This window comes from Schistocerca cancellata, chromosome 7, assembly GCF_023864275.1.
Source record: "Schistocerca cancellata isolate TAMUIC-IGC-003103 chromosome 7, iqSchCanc2.1, whole genome shotgun sequence".
Classification (NCBI taxonomy): domain Eukaryota; kingdom Metazoa; phylum Arthropoda; class Insecta; order Orthoptera; family Acrididae; genus Schistocerca; species Schistocerca cancellata.
In genome coordinates, this window is record NC_064632.1 from 503032518 (window position 1) to 503053817 (window position 21300).

Sequence of the window (21300 nt, forward strand, 5' to 3'; positions counted from 1 at the left end):
AGGTACTTTACGTTCTTCCAGCGATCTACGATAAATTGCTGATAGAAAGGGGGCAAGTTCTTTAGCATAATCACTGTAGAATCTTAAGGGTATCTCGTCTGGTCCGGATGCTTTTCCGCTACTAAGTGATAGCAGTTGTTTTTCAATTCCGATATCGTTTATTTCAATATTTTCCATTTTGGCGTCCGTGCGACGGCTGAAGTCAGGGACCGTGTTACGATTTTCCGCAGTGAAACAGTTTCGGAACACTGAATTCAGTATTTCTGCCTTTCTTCGGTCGTCCTCTGTTTCGGTGCCATCGTGGTCAACGAGTGACTGAATAGGGGATTTAGATCCGCTTACCGATTTTACATATGACCAAAACTTTTTAGGGTTCTTGTTTAGATTGTTTGCCAATGTTTTATGTTCGAATTCGTTGAATGCTTCTCTCATTGCTCTCTTTACGCTCTTTTTCGCTTCGTTCAGCTTTTCCTTATCAGCTATGATTCGACTACTCTTAAACCTATGATGAAGCTTTTTTTGTTTCCGTAGTACCTTTCGTACATGATTGTTATACCACGGTGGATCTTTCCCCTCGCTTTGGACCTTAGTCGGTACGAACTTATCTAAGGCGTACTGGACGATGTTTCTGAATTTTTTCCATTTTTGTTCCACATCCTCTTCCTCAGAAATGAACGTTTGATGGTGGTCACTCAGATATTCTGCGATTTGTGCCCTATCACTCTTGTTAAGCAAATATATTTTCCTTCCTTTCTTGGCATTTCTTATTACACTTGGAGTCATTGATGCAACCACTGACTTATGATCACTGATACCCTCTTCTACATTCACGGAGTCGAAAAGTTCCGGTCTATTTGTTGCTATGAGGTCTAAAACGTTAGCTTCACGAGTTGGTTCTCTAACTATCTGCTCGAAGTAATTCTCGGACAAGGCAGTCAGGATAATGTCACAAGAGTCTCTGTCCCTGGCTCCAGTTCTGATTGTGTGACTATCCCATTCTATACCTGGTAGATTGAAGTCTCCCCCTATTACAATAGTATGATCACGAAACTTCTTCACGACGTTCTGCAGGTTCTCTCTGAGGCGCTCAACTACTACGGTTGCTGATGCAGGTGGTCTACAGAAGCATCCGACTATCATATCTGACCCACCTTTGATACTTAGCTTAACCCAGATTATTTCACATTCGCATTCGCTAATAACTTCACTGGATATTATTGAATTCTTTACTGCTATAAATACTCCTCCACCATTGGCGTTTATCCTATCCTTGCGGTATATATTCCATTCTGTGTCTAGGATTTCGTTACTGTTCACTTCCGGTTTTAACCAACTTTCCGTTCCTAATACTATATGCGCACTATTTCCTTCAATAAGAGATACTAATTCAGGAACCTTGCCCTGGATACTCCTGCAGTTTACGAATATTACGTTAACTTTTCCTGTTTTTGGTCTCTGAGGACGGACGTTCTTTATCAACGATGATAATGTCCTCTCTGGTAAGCCGTCAGGTATTTTATCGTTTCGCCCAAGGGGGGGTCCCTCTAACCTAAAAAACCCCCGTGTGCACGCCACACGTACTCTGCTACCCTAGTAGCTGCTTCCGGTGTGTAGTGCACGCCTGACCTGTCTAGGGGGGCCCTACAGTTCTCCACCCAATAACGGAGGTCGATGAATTTGCAACCATTATAGTCGCAGAGTCGTCTGAGCCTCTGGTTTAGACCCTCCACACGGCTCCAAACCAGAGGACCGCGATCGACTCTGGGCACTATGCTGCAGATATTAAGCTCAGCTTGCACTCCGCGTGCGATGCTGGTTGTCTTCACCAAATCAGCCAGCCGCCGGAAAGAACCAAGGATGGCCTCAGAACCCAAGCGGCAGGCGTCATTCGTTCCGACATGTGCTACTATCTGCAGCCGGTCACACCCAGTGCGTTCAATAGCTGCCGGAAGGGCCTCCTCCACATTACGGACGAGACCCCCCGGCAAGCACACCGAGTGCACACTGGCATTCTTCCCCGACCTACCCGCTATTTTCCTGAGGGGCTCCATAACCCGCCTAACGTTGGAGCTCCCTATAACTAATAGGCCCGCCCTCTGTGACTGTCGGGACCTTGCCGGAGAATCGGCCACTGGCCCAACAGGCGAGGCATCCTGTGGTGGCTCGGAAACGATGTCATCACCACTAGGAAGCACCCCGTACCTGTTGGAAAGGGATAAGGCAGCCGCCACGCGGCCAGATCCCACCTTCGCCTTTCGGCCAGGCACGCGCGAGCCCACCACTGTCCGCCATTCACCCTGGAGTGATGGCTGACCGGTAAGATGCTCACTGCCGGAAGACGCAGCGACATCAGGGGTTCCATGTGATTCCAAGGCCACCGAAGTAGGCATAGGTCTCACCACAGTTGCCCCAACGCCACTACGAGCCGACGCCTGCGCCTCGAGCTCGATGAGCCTAACAGACAAAGCCTCCACCTGCCCCCGAAGAGTGGCCAATTCTCCTTGCGTCCGCTCACAACAACCACAGTCCCTACACATGACTATGTTTACCCTACCCTATACGGTGACAAATTCGCAAGATAATCTTCTGATGAGCTACTCTGATAATCACATTAGGTGCATTGTGCCACCTACTGCCAGGTACTCCATATCAGCGACCTCAGTAGTCATTAGTCATCGTGAGAGAGCAGGATGGGGCGCTCCGCGGAACTCATGGACTTCGAACGCGGTCAGGTGACTGGGTGTCACTTGTATTATACGTCTGTACGCGATATTTCCACACTCCTAAACATCCCTAGGTCCACTGTTTCCGATGTGATAGTGAAGTGAAAACGTGGACGGACACGTACAGCACAAAAGCGTACAGGCCAACCTCGTCTGTTGACGGACAGAGACCACCGACAGTTGCAGAGGCTCGTAATGTGTAATAGGCAGATATCTATCGAGACCATCACACAGGAATTTCAAACTGCATCAGGATCCACTGCAAGTACTGTGACAGTTAGGCGGGAGGTGAGAAAACTTGGATTTCATGGTCGAACCGCTGCTCATAAGCCACACATCACGGCGGTAAAAGCCAAACAACGAATCGCTTGCTGTAAGGAGGATAAACATTGGACGCTTGAACAGTGGAGAAACGTTGTGTGGAGTGACGAATCACGGTACCCTAAGTGGCGATCCGACGCCATGGTGAGGGTGTGGCGAAAACCCAGTGAACGTCATCTGCCAGTGTGTGTAGTGCCAACAGTAAAATTCGAAGGCGGTGGTGTTATGATGTGGTCGTGTTTTGCATGGAGGCGGCTTGCACCCCTTGTTGTTTCGCGTGGCACCCTCACAGAACAGGCCTATATTGATGTTTTAAGCACCTTCTTGCTACCCACTGTTGAAGAGCAATTCGGGGATGGCGATTGCATCTTTCAACACGATAGAGCACCTGTTCATAATGCACGGCCTGTGGCGGCGTAGTTACACGACAATAATATCCCTGCAATGGACTGGTCTGCACAGAGTTTTGACCTCAATGCTACAGAACAGCTTTGGGATGTTTTGGAACGCCGACTTCGCGTCAGGCCTCACCGACCGACATCAATACCTCTCCTTAGTGCAGTACTCCATCAAGAATTGGCTGCCATTCCGCAAGAAACCTCACAGCACCTGACTGAACGTATGCCTGCGAGAGCGGAAGCTGTCATCAAGGATAACGGTGGGCCAACACAATATTGAATTCCAGCATTACGGATGGAGGGTGCCACGAACTTGTAAGTCATTTTCAGCCAGGTGTCCGAATACTTTTGATCACATAGTGTACATCAGTAGTGTGTGATATAAGTTGAGAATTTGGGTCTGATGGGAAGGGTGCTGGGGCTGTCCTTGCGGTTATGGTTACCTCTGTGTTCAGCGTGGGTATGAATCCCGGTGCAGCACAAATTTTCAACTTGCCTCATTGATATTAATCAATGCCCACTGGCAGCTAATGTCACTAATTCCTTTGTGTGTTGATTCATAGTTGGTGCAGGATTAAAATGGAGTCTGTTCTTTCAGAAATTTCCGAAAGAACAAATAGCACACATCTTATTGTGAATGAAATAGAAAAATGTTCTGCAATATTAGCCGTTATTTGCATGTAAGAGTGCACTCGCTCAGGGCGCAGTTTCTTCGATTTTATGACTTCTGTCTGATTAAGGGGCTCCGGAAAGGCTCAAAATCATGAAAAGTTCAATTTTTACTTTTTTGCGTTTTCTGAATCTGCTTTTAATAGATATATAATTTATTCAATTCCGAAGACTACAACTATTTTTAATTTTTTTTTTTTTTTTTTGAAATGTGTTCTACATGGGCGTGACCCACTGTGGCGCTGTTAAACTGCTGTCAAATGGTGTGATTATTAACGTCCGTGTTCATCAGGTACATTTTAGTGATGTGAGATAAAGTATGTGTTGTGGCTAACCTGTGATGGTTCAATATATATCGCTGGTGTGATTGTCGATTGTTTCATGTTTATTTACTCTGTCGTTATCTCGAAAATATTCGTAATTAATTCTGTTTCTTGAGTCTCTGTTTTGTTGAAGTATAATAATGAGTAAAAGTAAAGTTATTAGAAATCCTCTGAAGGCTTTTAAGAAAAGGAGAAATGTTGGAAAACCAAAGGTATGTGTTTTTACTGTAAATAATAACATTCTAACATGGTACGAGCGATGCTTGCTTTAGACAAGGAACGCCTTCGGGCTGCAGACAGGGCTGTAAAGAGTCTAGAAATACAAGCAAGAGTAAACAGGAGGAGGAACAAGAGGAAGCTGGAGGAGGAGTTTGCAGAGGATGAAGATAATCCATCCTATGGACCTGGAATGCACTAAAAAGTTAATCCAATCTTTGTCGCTCGATTCCCAAAACTTTTATTTTCTCATACTAATTACATGTTTTCTAAGGATCTTCCAAACATATTTGTTTCAAACTTTCAGTAAATGTTACACAGTACCTTCTGCATAATTTAACACAGACTTTTTCCAAAAAACTGTATATTTTTGAATATATAAATAAAAAATTGCAAAAAATGTTGTGAATTTTCATTACAATTGAAAAAAATCATCTTTAATAACTGAACTAAAATTTTGTAAAATCCCTGTGTTAAGTTGTAGCCCATATTCCAATAAATAATCTGTAAAAAGTTCAACTTCCTACCTCAAATACTTTGTGAGGAAAGATGTAATTTACAAGCGTTATTTTAACATTGCAAGTATAGGGCGTTCCGGAGCCCCTTAAAGGAAAAGAAATCCACTACTGTACAGCTACGCTTTGAGTGACAAACAGCTGGAGACAGCGTCTGCCGTAAAATATCCAGGCGTAACTACCCAGAGCAACCTTAAGCGGAATGACCATGTAAAACAGATAGTGGGAAAAGCAGACAAGGATTCATCGGGAGAATCTTAAGGAATTGTAACTCACCCACGAAAGAACTGGCTTATAAGGCGCTTGATCGCCCTATTCTTGAGTACTGTTCATCCATTTGGGATCCCTATGTGATAGTACAGATAGAGGAGACAGAGAAGATCTAACGAAGAGCGGAGCGTTTCGTCATGGGCTCGTTTAGCTGGAGAGAGAGCGTTACGGAGATGCTAAACAAACTCCTCTGGCAGGCGTTACAAGAGAGTCGTTGTGCATCACGGAGAGATTTACTATTGAAATTTCGGGACAGCACTTTTCAGAACGAGTCGGACAACATATTACTTACCCCCACATATATTGGGCGTATTGACCGCGAGGAGAAAATTCGAGAAATTAGAGCCATTACAGAGGCTTACCGACAATCATTCTTCCCACGCACTATTCGCGAGAGGAACAGGGTTGGAGGGATCAGATAGTGGTACCGAAAGTACCCTCCGCCACACACCAGTAGGTGGCTTGCGTAGTATGATGTAGATGTAGATTAAAAACGCACAATGAATTTGCTGTGAGTGAAACGACGGGCAATGATATTTATATTTATTGCTTGTCACAAAAATTTGGCTGTTCATTTTCGAATATGTTGCAGCTTCCAAGGGTGTGGTAAGGCAGAAACCTAAGTGGGCAGCTAAAATTTCTACTACTGAAACAAGCACCGATGACATTTATGTACTTCCTTGTTGCAAAAATTTAGCTATTTTCGAGCGAATATGTTGCGATTTTCGAGGGCCAGCTCTGACACGGGAGAAGCTGGTGTCAGTGTCACGTTCGGCTCACTCGAAATGCGCTGATGGACATGTACAAGCCGCTCTGACGTCAGTTCCGAGTAAGCCAAGTGTATCACGAACTCCGTCTCAACTTCACTTGGTCCACGCGCCAGTTTTTTGCTTACTAGGATTGACCACCTCTGTACCGAAACGGCATACGCCAGAATCAGTCAGCTTACGTTGAGGCCTAACAGACATGGAACAGTTACTCCGCACGATCTTTACAATGGTTGTCATGGTTGCATTTCCTTTATGTGAAGTATATTTGACAGTATGTATTGCTAGCGAACCCAGCAATGCTTCGCAGTTGCTGAATATGTATAGGAATCGGATGTAAGCTCTAAATTCCGTCTTCCATCCTCTCTCTGTCCAACTTCTTCTCCCCTCTTCTCTATGCATCTCCTCCCCTCCCTCTCTCCGTTCATTACATCCTTCCTGTCGGCTCACCTCCTCTTTCTCGGACTTGGAGCCTTATTTGTTGGTGTTGCAAAAGAAACTTTGATGGGAAACTGAAGTCTCTTAAAATGAATTGATAAAACGGTTAGGATCATTGATATACACTATACGGGGTGTGGGAGATATGTCTTCCGGTGCTGTAACTATCAGTACAGTGGCTTCAATGACAGTATATCGCATGGTTTTAATCTGCGGATTGGAAGGATTAAAGAGTTTCAGACGATTCAGATCCTGTAGTAGTAGAAGTAGTACTACCAGTAGTAATCTAATTACAAAGCGCTGAGCCATAAATAAAATTTTCCTGTTTTGTATTAAAACCGATTTTGAGGAATGAAACGAAACAGCACATACCTGCGTACGAAAATTTTGTTTAAAAAACAAACTAAATCACACATTTTGATAGCAAAACATTTTTTTTCTCGCAGTCGGATTTAACAGATAACTTACGCAATGTTGTTTAAAGAAACTGTCTATCTGTCTGAATGATAATCATTGTGCAAAAACTTGAAGTAAATCGATCAAGAACTTTTCGAGATTTTTGCTGACATTTGCCTATTATATATATTTACACATTACATATACTTAAAAATACATAGTCTATGGTCGTCAAAATTTTATTACAGTACCATGTAAAAATTTGAAGTAAACCGATAAAGAACTTTTCGAAATTTTTGCTAACGACTATATTACATACATCTTTATATGCAATGTATATTTAAAACATATGGTCCCTATATCCGTTCAAACGTCTAGTAAAGCATAGAGTAAAAATCTGAAGTAAATCGGTCAAGAAAATTTTGACATTATTGTTAGCAATATATCCCAAATATTTTTATAATGTAAGGCGCCATTGATATGCGGATTTCAAAGATTGAAATGATGGGCAGGAGCCCGGCTTTGCAGCCCATACACAGAGTGTCTTGAGTTTCAATTGTGTATTTATTTTAAACCAAAGGTACAAATATTTCAATGGAGCTACTGACAGTACCACAATCAAACCAAACTAAATTAGTCACAGTAAATGATAACAGCCATCCACTTGCAGGATAAAGATTTATTAATATCCTTGACCACGGTTTCGGTATATCTAAATATACCTTCATCAGAAGTAAAATACACCTGAAAAGGAAGACACCTTCATTAGCAAAAACTGAGCACCATAACTGAGAAAGAAAAAACACTTATAGCTTAGATAACTGTAAAATTACCAAAGTATTACAAGCTCAATAACTTTTAGTCACTTACTGCCCGCAGTTTGGCAGAAAAATGGCCGATGTATCGTCCGGTTGGGCACTCTCTCCCTATACAGGCTCTCTAGCGCGAGACACTCGCGCACATTAAAACCCATGGATACATACTCATGAGCATCAAAATTATTAAAAGTTGTGCTAATTCAAACCTTCTGTCTTAATAAATAAAACATATCATAACCATTTAAAAACACCTAAGTGCAATAAAAGGCTCTGAGCACTATGGGACTTAACATCTGTGGTCATCAGCCCCCTAGAACTTAGAACTACTTAAACCTAACTAACCTAAGGACATCACACACATCCATGCCCGAGGCAGGATTCGAACCTGCGACCGTAGCAGTCGCGCGGTTCCGGACTGAGCGCCTAGAACCACTAGACCACCGCGGCCGGCCAAGTGCAATAAAAAATATGAAACCAATTTACCTGTGTCCTAGTGTCAAGCAGATGAAGCTTGCGCTACGGAACACATCTAACGAGAGAGGACACTAGTGTTATGCGCGAGAATCTCGCGTAACTTAAGGGTAAAGTACATACTAGCGAAAACAACCAAAATGTTAAAGGAAAACGAAATCATCTGTCGTTGTGAATAAAAACATAACAGAGCGATTCAACAACACATACACATCGAAAGCCACAAACAGCAAACATCGAAAATACGTAAAATCCGAACAAGACAGGAAAAGCGCATCTCACCAGCAACAACAGGCAAGAAAACGAACTTCTAGTCAGTCAGACTATATTACATTAAAGCAAGGAGGAGTTTGAAATTATCTAAAAAGTTTTTGTTTCTAGGGTTTCTTTTTGAGAAAGATGGTTGAAAATCTCTAATTCTTCGAGCAAGTCCGATCTGTAACCCTTACTCAATTCGTGATGCAACTCTACGTCATCCAGTTCACGTGGCGCATGCTGTAAGAGCCATAGATGTTTAGCAAACGTAGAATTATATACATTTCCCCCATTTTTACCTAGCATGTGTTCTTTATACCTTACTTTAATGGGTCTACCTGTCTGTCCAATGTAATAGTTTGGGCAGTCGTTACAAGTAATTTTGTAAACTCCGGATTTAGTGCCAAATTCTTCCCATGCCCCAATAGTATGAATCGCTCTTTGTTTCACGCTATTATTTACGGAAAAGGCAACTATGAGCACGTCCGCTTTTTTCAGGCTGGAAAATGACATCTTTCAAGCACGTCCAGTTATGTCCATTATCACACAATAAGTTACATGAGCGTCGCAATGCAATTGCAGTGTACACACAACAAAATGTAAACAGTTTTGACATCGTCGCCTGGTATTAAAGCAATAGGATGGAGCAAACGGCTGCCGGTGTTAACAATGTCCACAATAGTCGCAAACTTGTAAACTACTTGCAGCAGCTTTCTGGAACAAACACCATTGGCATTCTCATTTACGCTATTTTTGGATTTTACTATCAATATAGTACACATATATTTATGTAGTATATTTTTAAAAATATGTAGTCTATGTCCGTCCGAACATTTAGTACAGTATTGTGTAAAAATCTTAAGTAATTGGTCAAGAACGTTTCAAGATTTTTGGTAACAACGTTAAACAAGGCCTTTCCTTTTGTAGCAGTATAGATATATTATGTATGTAAAAGTATGTGTAACGTGTTGTGTCTAGACAAGACAGTCTAGACACAAGGCGAGGAAGCCGAAAGGGCACGCGTCAACTCACGCCGACTTGCGTTAAGTCTGAAACAGGATACGTAATGAATGCTATAAAGAAAAGTACGTAGCTGCTGGAATACTTAACTTTAATCCATCATTTGTATACAGCATTCTTGATGATACAAGTGAGACTCTCTCTAGAAATGGTTAATGGCGCCTTGCTAGGTCGTAGCCATGGACTTAGCTGAAGGCTATTCTATCTCTCCGCAAATGAGAGAAAGGCTTCGTCAGTGTAGTCGCTAGCAAAGTCGTCGTACAACTGGGGCGAGTCCTAGTACGTCTCTCTAGACCTGCCGTGTGGTGGCGCTCGGTCTGCGATCACTGACAGTGGCGACACGCGGGTCCGACATGTACTAATGGACCGCGGCCGATTTAAAGCTACCACCTAGCAAGTGTGGTGTCTGGCGGTGACACCACATAACGTATGTCCGTCCAAATGTTTAGTAGAGTATCCTGTAAAAATTTGAAGAACATTGGTGAAGAAATCTTCGGGGTTCTTGGTAACAACGTTAAATAACGACCTGTCATTATAATTATAGGTTACGTTATTAGGAAGTTCCCGAACACTGTTCTTTAGTACCCTATGTCACACCTTGTCAGAAGAGCGTGAGTTATGATAGTAATGGCACAAACTCGGCAGTCGCTGCGGTGGCTGCGGCGCGGCATCACGGAGGATCAGCTGGAGCACGAGATGGCGCTGATCGAGGCCTCCCTGGGGCGGCACAAGGCCAAGGCGGGGGCGGACGCGGATGCGGGGGCGGAGCGGCCGGCGCTGGAGCGGCAGGCGTGCTCGCGGGCCGCCGTCGTCGGGCTGTGCCTCATCGTCATGGTCGCCGTCAACCAGCAGCTGTGCGGCCTCTTCGCCGTCATCAACTACGCCGTCTTCATCTTCGAGGAAGGGGGCAACGCCCTGTCTCCAGAGCTCGCCACAATCATCATGGGGCTTCTGCAGGTAACGTGCAGCGTGGAGGCCACTCCGATGCAAAGTACTTTATTTAAAGGCCCAAAATTACTGTCATCAAAGAATTGCCATCGTCACTTATTTAAATCATATTCCAGAGTAACAGCAAACACTTATATTCGTGATATTTTTAATCGTACAGCGTGGCATGAACTTGCGAATAATAAAGGCAACAGTTTCCATTCTCTGTGGCATAGGCTGCTTGGGGCTGCAGAGGGAACAAACGCTACCTTTCACACTTAGTGCAGTCACTATACCTGTGCCTTGTGCTTCATACTTAGCGTCTACAAGGGTGCAAAAGACACTCCGAAGTAACAAACTCGTGCACTACTAGCCATTAAAATTGCTACACCAAGAAGAAATGCAGATGATAAACGGGTATTCATTGGACAAATATATTATACTAGAACTGGCATGAGATTACATTTTCACGCAATTTGGGTGCATACATCCTGAGAAATGAGTAACCAGAACAACCACCTCCGGCCGTAATAACGGCCTCGATACGCCTGGGCACTGAGGCAAACAGAGCGTGGATGCCGTGTACAGGTACAGCTAGCTGCCAATGCAGCTTCAACGCCATACCATAGTTCATCAACAGTAGTGACTGGCGTATTATGACGAGCCAGTTGCTTGGTCACCGTTGTCCAGACGTTTCCAATTGATGAAAGATCTGGAGAATGTGCTGGCCAGGGCAACAGTCGAGTATTTTTTCTATCCAGAAAGGCCCGTACAGGACATGCAACATGCGGTCATACATTATCCTGCTGAAATGTAGGGTTTCGCAGGGATCGAATGAAGGGTAGAGCCACAGATCGTAACACATCTGAAATGTAACGTCAACTGTTCAAAGTGCCGTCAGTGCCAACAAAAGATGACCGAGACGTGTAACCAATGGCACCCCGTACCCTCACGCCGGGTGATACGCCAGTATGGCGATGACGAATACACGCTTCCAATGTGCGTTCATCGAGATGTCGCCAAACGCGGATGCGACCATCATGATGCTGTAAACAGAACCTGGATTCATCCGAGAAAATGACGTTTTGCCATTCGTGCACCCAGGTTCGTCGTTGAGTACACCATCGCAGGCGCTTCTGGCTGTGATGCAGCGTCAAAGGTAACCGCAGCCATGGTCTCCGAGCTGATAGTCCATGCTGCTGCAAACGTCGTCGAACTGTTCGTGCAGATGGTTGTTGTCTTGCAAACGTCCCCATCTGTTGACTCGGGGATCGAGACGTGGCTGCACGATCCGTTACAGCCATACGGATAAGATGCCTGTCATCTCGACTACTAGTGATACGAGGCCGTTGGGATCCAACACGGCGTTGCGTATTACCCTACTGAACCAACCGGTTACATATTCTGCTAACAGTCATTGGATCTCGACCAACGTGAGCAGCAATGTCGCGATACGATAAACCGCAATCGCTATGGGTTATGGGCTATGACCTTTATCAAAGTCGGAAACGTGATGGTACGCATTTCTCCTCCTTACACAAGGCATCACAACAACGTTTCACCAGGCTACGCTGGTCAACTGCTGTTTGTGTATGAGAAATCGGTTGGAAACTTTCCTCATGTCAGCACGTTGTGGGTGTCGCCGCCGGTGCCAACCTTGTGTGAATGCTCTGAAAAGCTAATCATTTGCATATCACAGCATCTTCTTCCTGTCGGTTAAATTTCACGTCTGTAGCACATCTTCGTGGTGTAGCAATTTTAATGGTCAGTAGTGTATATTCGTGATATCTTTAATCGTACAGCGTGGCATGAAGTTACGAATAATAAAGGCAACAGTTTCCACTCTGTGTGGCATAGACTGCCTGGAGCTCCAGAGGAAACAAACGCTTCCTTCCTCACTTAGTGCAGACACTATCCCTGTGCCTTGTGCTTCATACTTAGCATCTACAAGGGTGCAAAAGACACTCCGAAGGAACAAAGTAGTAAATGATTCGTTTAAATGAAATATAAGTGCTTTATAATAATAGATTCTGCGGTAACCCCTTCATCCTATCCCTATCAGGCCACCTAACTTTCAACATTAATCTGTAGCATCACATCTCAAATACTCCTCTTCTGCTCCGGTTTTCCGATAGTCCATGTCCTACCATACATTGCTGTGTCCCAAACGTACATTCCCAAAACTTTCTTCCTCAAATTAAGACCTTTGTTTGAGGCTAGCAGATTTGTCTTAGCAAGGAATTCCCTTTTTACCAGTGCTAGTCCGCTTTCTGAGTCTTCCTTGCTCCGTCCGTCATGCGTTATTTTCCTGCCTAGGTAGCAGAATTCCTCTTGACTTCATTTACTTCGTGATCACCAATTCTGATGTTAAGTTTCTCGCTGTTCTCATTTCTTCTACTTGTCGTTACTCTCGTCTTTCTTCGATTTGTTCTCGGCCCGTATTCTGTACTCATTCGGATATTCATTCCATTTAACAGATCCTGTAATGCTTCTTCACTTTCACTGAGGATAGCAATGTCGTCAGCAAATCTTATCATTCACATCCCTTCACCCTGAATTTTAATCGCAATGTTGTACCTTTCCCGTCTTCGTTCTTGTAAATACTGAGTGTTATCCATCTCTTCCTACAGCTTACTCCTATTTTACTCATAATTTCTAACATATTGCATCATTTTACACTGTCGAAAGCTTTGTCCATGTCGTCGAACCCTGTGAAAGTGTTTTAATGTTCCTTCAGTCTTGCTTCCCTTAACAACCACAATGTGAGAGTCGCACGCGGTGGCCACGCGGTCTAAGGCGCCTTGTCACGGTCCATGTGGCTCTACTCGTCGTAGGTTCTAGTCCTCCGTCGGGCATGGGTGTATGTGTGTTGTCCATAGCGTAAGTTAGTTTAAGTAATGTGTAGGCTTAGTGACCGATGACCTCAGCAGTTTGGTCCCATAAGACCTTACCACAAATTTACAGAATTTTCCACAATGTTAGAGCTGCCTCTCTCGTGGCTTTACCATTCCTAAAACCAACTTATCATCTGATAGACCCTCAGTTTTCTTTTCCATTCTTTTGTTGTTATTATTGTCAGCAACAGGGATGCATGAGCTGTTAAACTGACAGTTGGATAATTCTCCCACTGATCGTCGTATAATAGATACTCAATTTTCTTTTCCATTATTCTCTATATTATTTTTTTGGCAATTTGGATGTATAGCTGTTAAGCTGATTGTGCGATAATTCTCGCACTTGTCAGCTCTTGCTATATTTAGACCTGTCTGGATGATGGTTTTTTTTCGAAAGTGTGATGGTATATTGCCAGTCTCATACATTATACACACCTACCTGAACAGCAGTTTTGTTGCCACTTTCCTCGGCCGGAGTGGCCGTGCGATTCTAGGCGCTACATTCTGGAACCGCGAGACCGCTACGGTCGTAGGTTCGAATCCTGCCTCTGGCATGGATGTGTGTGATGTCCTTAGGTTAGTTAGGTTTAAGTAAAGTTCTAGGGGACCAATGACGTCAGAAGTTGAGTCCCATAGTGCTCAGGGCCATTTGAACCATTTTTACATTTTCTATCTATCCGCTACCTCCCCTGCATTTAACCAAGGAATTCCCATTGCGCTATTAATGTTATGGCCCTTTATTTTAATTTCAACGAAAGTTGTTTCGACTTTTCTATACGCTGACTCAGTCCTTCCGACACAGATTTCTTTTCCAATTTCTTGATATTTCTCATACACCCATTTCGCCTTAGCTTCCCTGCACTTCGCATTTATTTCATTCCTAAGTGACTTGTATTTCTTTATTTCTGAATTGCCTTGAACACTTTTTTTACTTCCTCCTTTCGTCGATCAACTGAAGTATTTCCTCTGTTACCCATGGTTTCTTCGCAGTTTCCTTCCTTGTACCTGTGTTTTTCTTTCCAACTTCCGTGATGTCCTTTTTAGAGATGCCCATTCCTCTTCAACATAACCGTTGTATGCAGACTATCTGTAACTGCTTAAACCAGTTATGTTGGCCACTGATGGATCGTATACCGGGTGAAAAGTATTTAAACCGGCAGACTCTGGGAGGTTGTAGGGGACATCAGAATAAATATTTGTCCCTAATGTCATTTTTCCCAATGAGGATTATTTAAACCGGTGGAGGCCGTAATACGCTCTTCAGTTGTAGGCAACTGCTGTCTACCAGTGTAGTAGTGCATTTTCTCTGTTCACTAATGGAGCGATACATCTGGAGCGAGTACACTGGTATGGTTGGTGCGTACTACGTAGCGCACCACAACGGACGAGCTGCACAGCGGGTTTTTTCAACAACAATATCCTAATCACCGTATCCCGCATCATACGACCTTTGCTGCTGTGTACCAACGTCTGCGTGAGACAGGGTCATTTAGCAGATTACCTTGACAGGGACGCCGTCGCACGGTAAGAACGCTGCAATTTGAGGAAGCTGTCTTGCAGCATGTGGAGCGGGATCCCTCAATCAGCACTCGTGCAATTGCACGTAACGTGAGGACGAATCAGACGAATGTAAGAAAAGTCCTTCGAGAGCAATTGTTACGTCCATTTCACTTACAGTGTGTCCACAACCTGGAACCAGTTCATTATCCACTCAGAGCACTGTTTCGCAGTTGTGCCTGGAACAGCTTGAAATACATCGTACATTTCCATTCTCTGTGTTGTTTACCGATGAAGCAACGATCGCGAGTGATGGAGTCTTCAACATGCACAATTCGCAAGTTTGGAGTGAGGATAACCAACATGCCACAGTTAATCGCTCTCATCAAGTGCGGTTCTTCGTTAATGTGTGGGACGGTGTTGTTGGGGACTGTTTTATTGGGCCGTATCTGCTACATAGGCCATTAAATTGCAGGCACTATTACAATTTTCTCGCCAGAGCATTGACAGAATTGCAGGAAGACGTCCCGCTCCTTACAAGACAACGCATGTTGTTCCAACACGACGGGGCGCCTGCACATTTTAGTCGTCGTGTGCGTCGATTCCTAGACCGATGGTTCCCAGAAACGTGGACTGGCAGAGGTGGTCCTGTACCATGGCCTGCTCGATGTCCAGATATGTCCCCTCTGGACTTCTTTGTATGGGTACAGATGCGCAACCTTTTTCACGCAACTCCTGTTGCATCAAAAGAGGACCTGGTTGCCCGGATAGTAGCAGCAACAGGAACAAATCAGGATACTCCTGGGGTTTTTGCCTGTGTCAGACAGAACATGATCCGACTGTGTAACCTTTGTTTGCATGTCAATGGAGGCATTTTTGAAAATCTACTGTCATTGAAATTGGGTTGTGTTAATGTGTTGTCTCTTGGTCATAAAAAAATGGAAAAGTGTTTGTTGGTTTAATTAATTTGCCGCCAGAGAAATCTTCCTCTGCCGGTTTAAATCGACCTCATAGGAAAAAATGACATTAGGGAAAAATATTTGTTTTGATGTACCCTACAACCTCCCAGAGTTTGTCGGTTTAAATGTGTGTGAAATTTTATGGGGCTTAACTGCTAAGGTCATCAGTTCCTAAGCTTACACACTACTTAACCTAAATTATCCTAAGTACAAACACACACACCCATGCCCGAGCGAGGACTCGAACCTCCGCCGGGACCAGCCGCACAGTCCATGACTGCAGCGCCTTAGACCGCTTTAAAAAAAAAAAAAAAAAAAAAAAAAATCTCATTTTGTTCGTTTTCGTTTCTTGTATCTGCTCGGGGCGGACGTCGCAAGACACCCGTTTCAGTTCGTCGTTGATCCATTAACCCAGTTTTTTATTACAGAGGGTAGCTAACCGTCTGACCGAACACGCAGAGTTGCCGTGCCGGCTAAGCGCTTGGCTAATCCCGCGCGGCTGTCGGTTTAAATACTTCTCACCCTGTATATGGAGGTGATAAGCCCTTCAGCATCAACTAAGGCCTGAAGATGGTTCATTGAAGCGCCGAAACTGGTACCTACATAGTAAATGACACCAAGAGGACGGCTGTAGGTGTTTCATTTTCTTACTGCAGGGAACGGCTCTAGTCCCCCGGACCTCCAGTCAAAATACAAGAATGTCTTTGGGTTTTCTGGTGGATTAAAAGCGTCGCGCCTTTAAGTTCGTGCTAAATTTTGAGCTTCTGCAAAACTTCGCCAATTTTGGAGATTTTGCTTTATTTAAACTATGTGTAACACTTCGGGCACCAAACGTAATTGAGTTTTCTCTTTTGATGCTAGTCAGTTGTCAGGATGAACATTACTGCAAAGGGCATTTGATTCTAAAGTTTTATGTCAGGATGAAAAACACAAAATAAATTACTTTTTCTTTCTTAACAACTGTGGGCAGGGTGGGTTCTTTCATGGCTCGGGTATGGGGTAGAATGAAACAGCATTTTTACATAAGATAAATTTTATTGAAGATTTGTACAAAGTTTTTCTTACTGGATTGTCCTGGCTGGGTAGAGCGGCAGCTGTGTCGTTTGCGAAGCCTTCTGCTGCGGCAGCGGCGGCGTCTGATTACGCCTGGCGGTGTGTATCTCGTGTCGCTGTTTTGCCCAGTTGACTGGAGACGTGCATCGTGGTGACCCGTTTAATTATTGAGAACGAAGTCGTGAATCGGATGGTGATACCTCGGATGTGGCGTCCCAGTGTTTCTCTTCTGTAAGCGGCCGCGTGTGTCAGTGTTCTGCGTCGGCCAGCGGAGCGGCGCGGCGGGCGAAGGCCAGTGTCCCGGACTCGAACAACGGACTCCAGCTTGCCAGTCCTCGGCTGTCCGATCTTCATCCCAGCTCACAGGTGACTGCTGATGTGAGGCCGTCTCCTTCCCGTCCTCTCGAGTCACCCGGGTACGTAAAAATCAGTCTTCAAATACCTTTTACTTCTGTCTTCTGGCGGCGAAGCTGCGGCTTGCTATTCCATCACAGCGGCGGATTTGGTGCTTTTGTGTACGATGTAGTCTCTTCCTGCATGACGGTCTTCAGCACCGAAACTGAACTGAAACTACTCTTCTTGTCGGGCCCACTGCGTCTCGCGTGTTTATTCACTTCAGTTCGCTGGAGGTGAACGACTTCACGGTCATTGCCTCTTCTGTCACGTTAAAAAGCTTCTCGAAGAATCTTCTTAACGTTGGTCATTGGCTCTTGGAATGTAGGCGAGGGCCGTTGATCACATGTGACAAATGAGAAACACGTGAGCCGGTCGGGCGATGCCCTGACGGCTGAGTCGACAGTTTCCGCTTCTCCCCTGAACGTGCTGATTTCAAGCGCCGGTCATTGCCACTGCTGCTTTGTCCGCTGTTTGCCAGTGTATAATTCTTCTATACTAAACTAATTTTTTTCATTTATTTTCTAATTTCTACTTCACTTCACATTTATTTCACTAATTTATTTACCTATCTTACAGGGTGTTTCAAAAATGACCGGTATATTTGAAACGGCAATAAAAACTAAACGAGCAGCGATAGAAATACACCGTTTGTTGCAATATGCTTGGGACAACAGTACATTTTCAGGCGGACAAACTTTCGAAATTAAGTAGTTACAATTTTCAACAACAGATGGCGCTGCAAGTGATGTGAAAGATATAGAAGACAACGCAGTCTGTGGGTGCGCCATTCTGTACGTCGTCTTTCTGCTGTAAGCGTGTGCTGTTCACAACGTGCAAGTGTGCTGTGGACAACATGGTTTATTCCTTAGAACAGTTCCGTCCGCCGCTCGTGGTCTCGCGGTAGCGTTCTCGCTTCCCGAGCACGGGGTCCCGGGTTCGATTCCCGGCGGGGTCAGGGATTTTCACCTGCCTCGAGATGACTGGGTGTTTGTGTTGTCCTCATCATTTCATCATCATCCAGGAAAGTGGCGAAATTGGACTGAGCAAAGATTGGGTAATTGTACGGGCGCTGATAACCACGCAGTTGAGCGCCCCACAAATCAAACATCATCATCATCTCCTTAGAACAGAGGATTTTTCTGGTGTTGGAATTCCACCGCCTAGAACACAGTGGTGTTGCAACAAGACGAAGTTTTCAACGGAGGTTTAATGTAACCAAAGGACCGAAAAGCGATACAATAAAGGATCTGTTTGAAAAATTTCAACGGACTGGGAACGTGACGTATGAACGTGCTGGAAAGGTAGGGCGACCACGTACGGCAACCACAGAGGGCAACGCGCAGCTAGTGCAGCAGGTGATCCAACAGCGGCCTCGGGTTTCCGTTCGCCTTGTTGCAGCTGCGGTCCAAATGACGCCAACGTCCACGTATCGTCTCATGCGCCAGAGTTTACACCTCTATCCATACAAAATTCAAACGCGGCAACCCCTCAGCGCCGCTACCATTGCTGCACGAGAGACATTCGCTAACGATATAGTACACAGGATTGATGACGGCGATATGCATGTGGGCAGCATTTGGTTTACTGACGAAGCTTATTTTTACCTGGACGGCTCCGTCAATAAACATAACTGGCGCATATGGGGAACCGAAAAGCCCCATGTTGCAGTCCCATCGTCCCTGCATCCTCAAAAAGTACTGGTCTGGGCCGCCATTTCGTCCAAAGGAATCATTGGCCCATTTTTCAGATTCGAAACGATTGCTGCATCTCGCTATCTGGACATTATTCGTGAATTTGTGGCGGTACAAAGTGCCTTAGAGGACACTGCGAACACCTCGTGGTTTATGCAAGATGGTGCCCGGCCACATCGCACGGCCGACGTCTTTAATTTCCTGAATGAGTATTTCGATGATCGTGTGATTGCTTTGGGCTATCCGAAACATACAGGAGGCGGAGTGGATTGGCCTCCCTATTCGCCAGACATGAACCCCTGTGACTTCTTTCTGTGGGGACACGTGAAAGACCAGGTGTACCGCCAGAATCCAGAAACAATTGAACAGCTGAAGCAGTACATCTCATCTGCATGTGAAGCCATTCCGCCAGACACGTTGTCAAAGGTTTCGGGTAATTTCATTCAGAGACTACGCCATATTATTGCTACGCATGGTGGATATGTGGAAAATATCGTATTATAGAGTTTCCCAGACCGCAGCGCCATCTGTTGTTGACAATTGTAACTACTGTAATTTCGAAAGTTTGTCTGCCTGAAAATGTACTGTTGTCCCAAGCATATTGCAACAAACGGTGTATTTCTATCGCTGCTCGTTTAGTTTGTATTGCCGTTTCAAATATACCGGTCATTTTTGAAACACCCTGTAAGTACCACTCAACATTCCTCCACTCTTCGGAGAAATTCGCCCTCGAATTTACCACTCAACATACGGCATGCTACTAAGCAAGAAACACTTTGTACATGAAAAACATACCGAAGTGACTATGAACGAGAGAAGTGGTGGCTATTGTCGCAAGTGTGTGTGTACCCGCAGGTGGCCGGTGGCGTCCTGTCCACCCCGCTGATGGACTACGTCGGCCGACGCACGATATTTTTCGTGACGAACGTGTTCGCCTCGGCGTCGCTGATAGCCCTGGGCGCGTACTTCTACCTGCGGACGGAGACGGCCACGGACGTGTCGTCCGTCGGCTGGCTGCCGGTGCTGTGCCTGTCGCTGTTCGTCATGGTTATGGCCGTGGGCCCCGGCCCGCTGCCCTACGTGCTGGTTATGGAGCTGGTGGCGCCGCGCCTTCGCGGGCTCGCCTCGGTGCTCGGCTTCTGCACCATCTGGGGGCTGGCCGCCCTCATGAGCAAGCTCTACCCCTTCATGTCCGACGCCATGGGCGAGTACGGCTCCTTCTGGTTCTTCGCGGCCGTCAGCATCGCGTGCACCGTCGTCGGACTGGCGGCGCTGCCTGAGACCAAAGGCCGGCCTCTGGACAGCATCCTCAGGGACCTCAACGGCGGCAGGAGTGTCTTCACCGTCAGCTCCTAGTTCCGACCGGCCGACGGCACGGAGATACGCGATCGTCTCCGTCAAGCTACGTGTACTGTAGTGCAAATTGCAGTATTTATACAATTCTTTCATAATGAAAGTATCGACATAGCTGTGCTACGCTACCTATGTAGGAATCACAGCCACGCACTCTATAATAAACATGCTGAAACGGCTCATTTGTTACCAAAGTCATAAAAGCGTAGCTTAACATCTACGTCTACATCTATACTCAGCAAACCACCGTGAGATGCGTGGCAGAGGATACGTCCCATTGTACCAATTATTATACTCTCTTCCCATTCCACTCTCGTACACATCGCGGGAAGAATGATTGTTTCAATGCCTCTGTGTGTGCAGTAATTATTCTAATCTTATCCTCACGATCCCAATGTGATCCATACGTAGGGAGTTCCAGAATGAGATTTTCACTCTGCAGCGGAGAGTGCGCTGGTATGAAACTTCCTGGCAGATTGAAATTGTGTCTCCGACCGAGACTCGAACTTGGGACCATTGCCTTTCGCGGGCAAGTGGTCTACCATCTAAGCTACCGAAGCACGACTCACGCCCGCTCCTCACAGAAGTAAGGCTGTGAGGACCGGGCGGGAGTCGTCCTTCGGTAGCTCAGATGGTCGCCGGCACGGTAGCTCAGCGTGTTCGACCAGAGAGCAGGTTGGCCTCTGTAATAAAAAACTAAGGATCAACCAGCGAACTTGAACAGGATGTCTTGCGACGTCCGCAACGACCGAACACAACGATCAACAATGAACAAAATGCAAAAAAAAAAAGAGATGGTAGAGCACTTGCCCGCGAAAGGCAAACGTCCCGAGTTCGAGTCTCGGACGGGCACACAGTTTTAATCTGCCAGGAAGTTACGTAGAGAGTTGTAGGAGAGCCGCCGATGCACCACATTTTTTTCTTCAAAAA

General features: G+C 45.3%; 1 protein-coding gene across 1 annotated transcript in view; it reads left to right on the forward strand.

Annotated features, from left to right (window-relative positions):
- LOC126092866 (facilitated trehalose transporter Tret1-like) overlaps positions 1–20373 on the forward strand; it is a 63453-nt gene extending 43080 nt beyond the window's left edge. The window contains exons 4-5 of the mRNA XM_049908597.1: positions 10246–10557; positions 19873–20373. Coding sequence (XP_049764554.1) covers positions 10246–10557; positions 19873–20373 — 813 coding nt within the window. The remainder of the gene's footprint in view (positions 1–10245; positions 10558–19872) is intronic.
- The last annotated feature ends 927 nt before the right edge of the window (positions 20374–21300 follow it).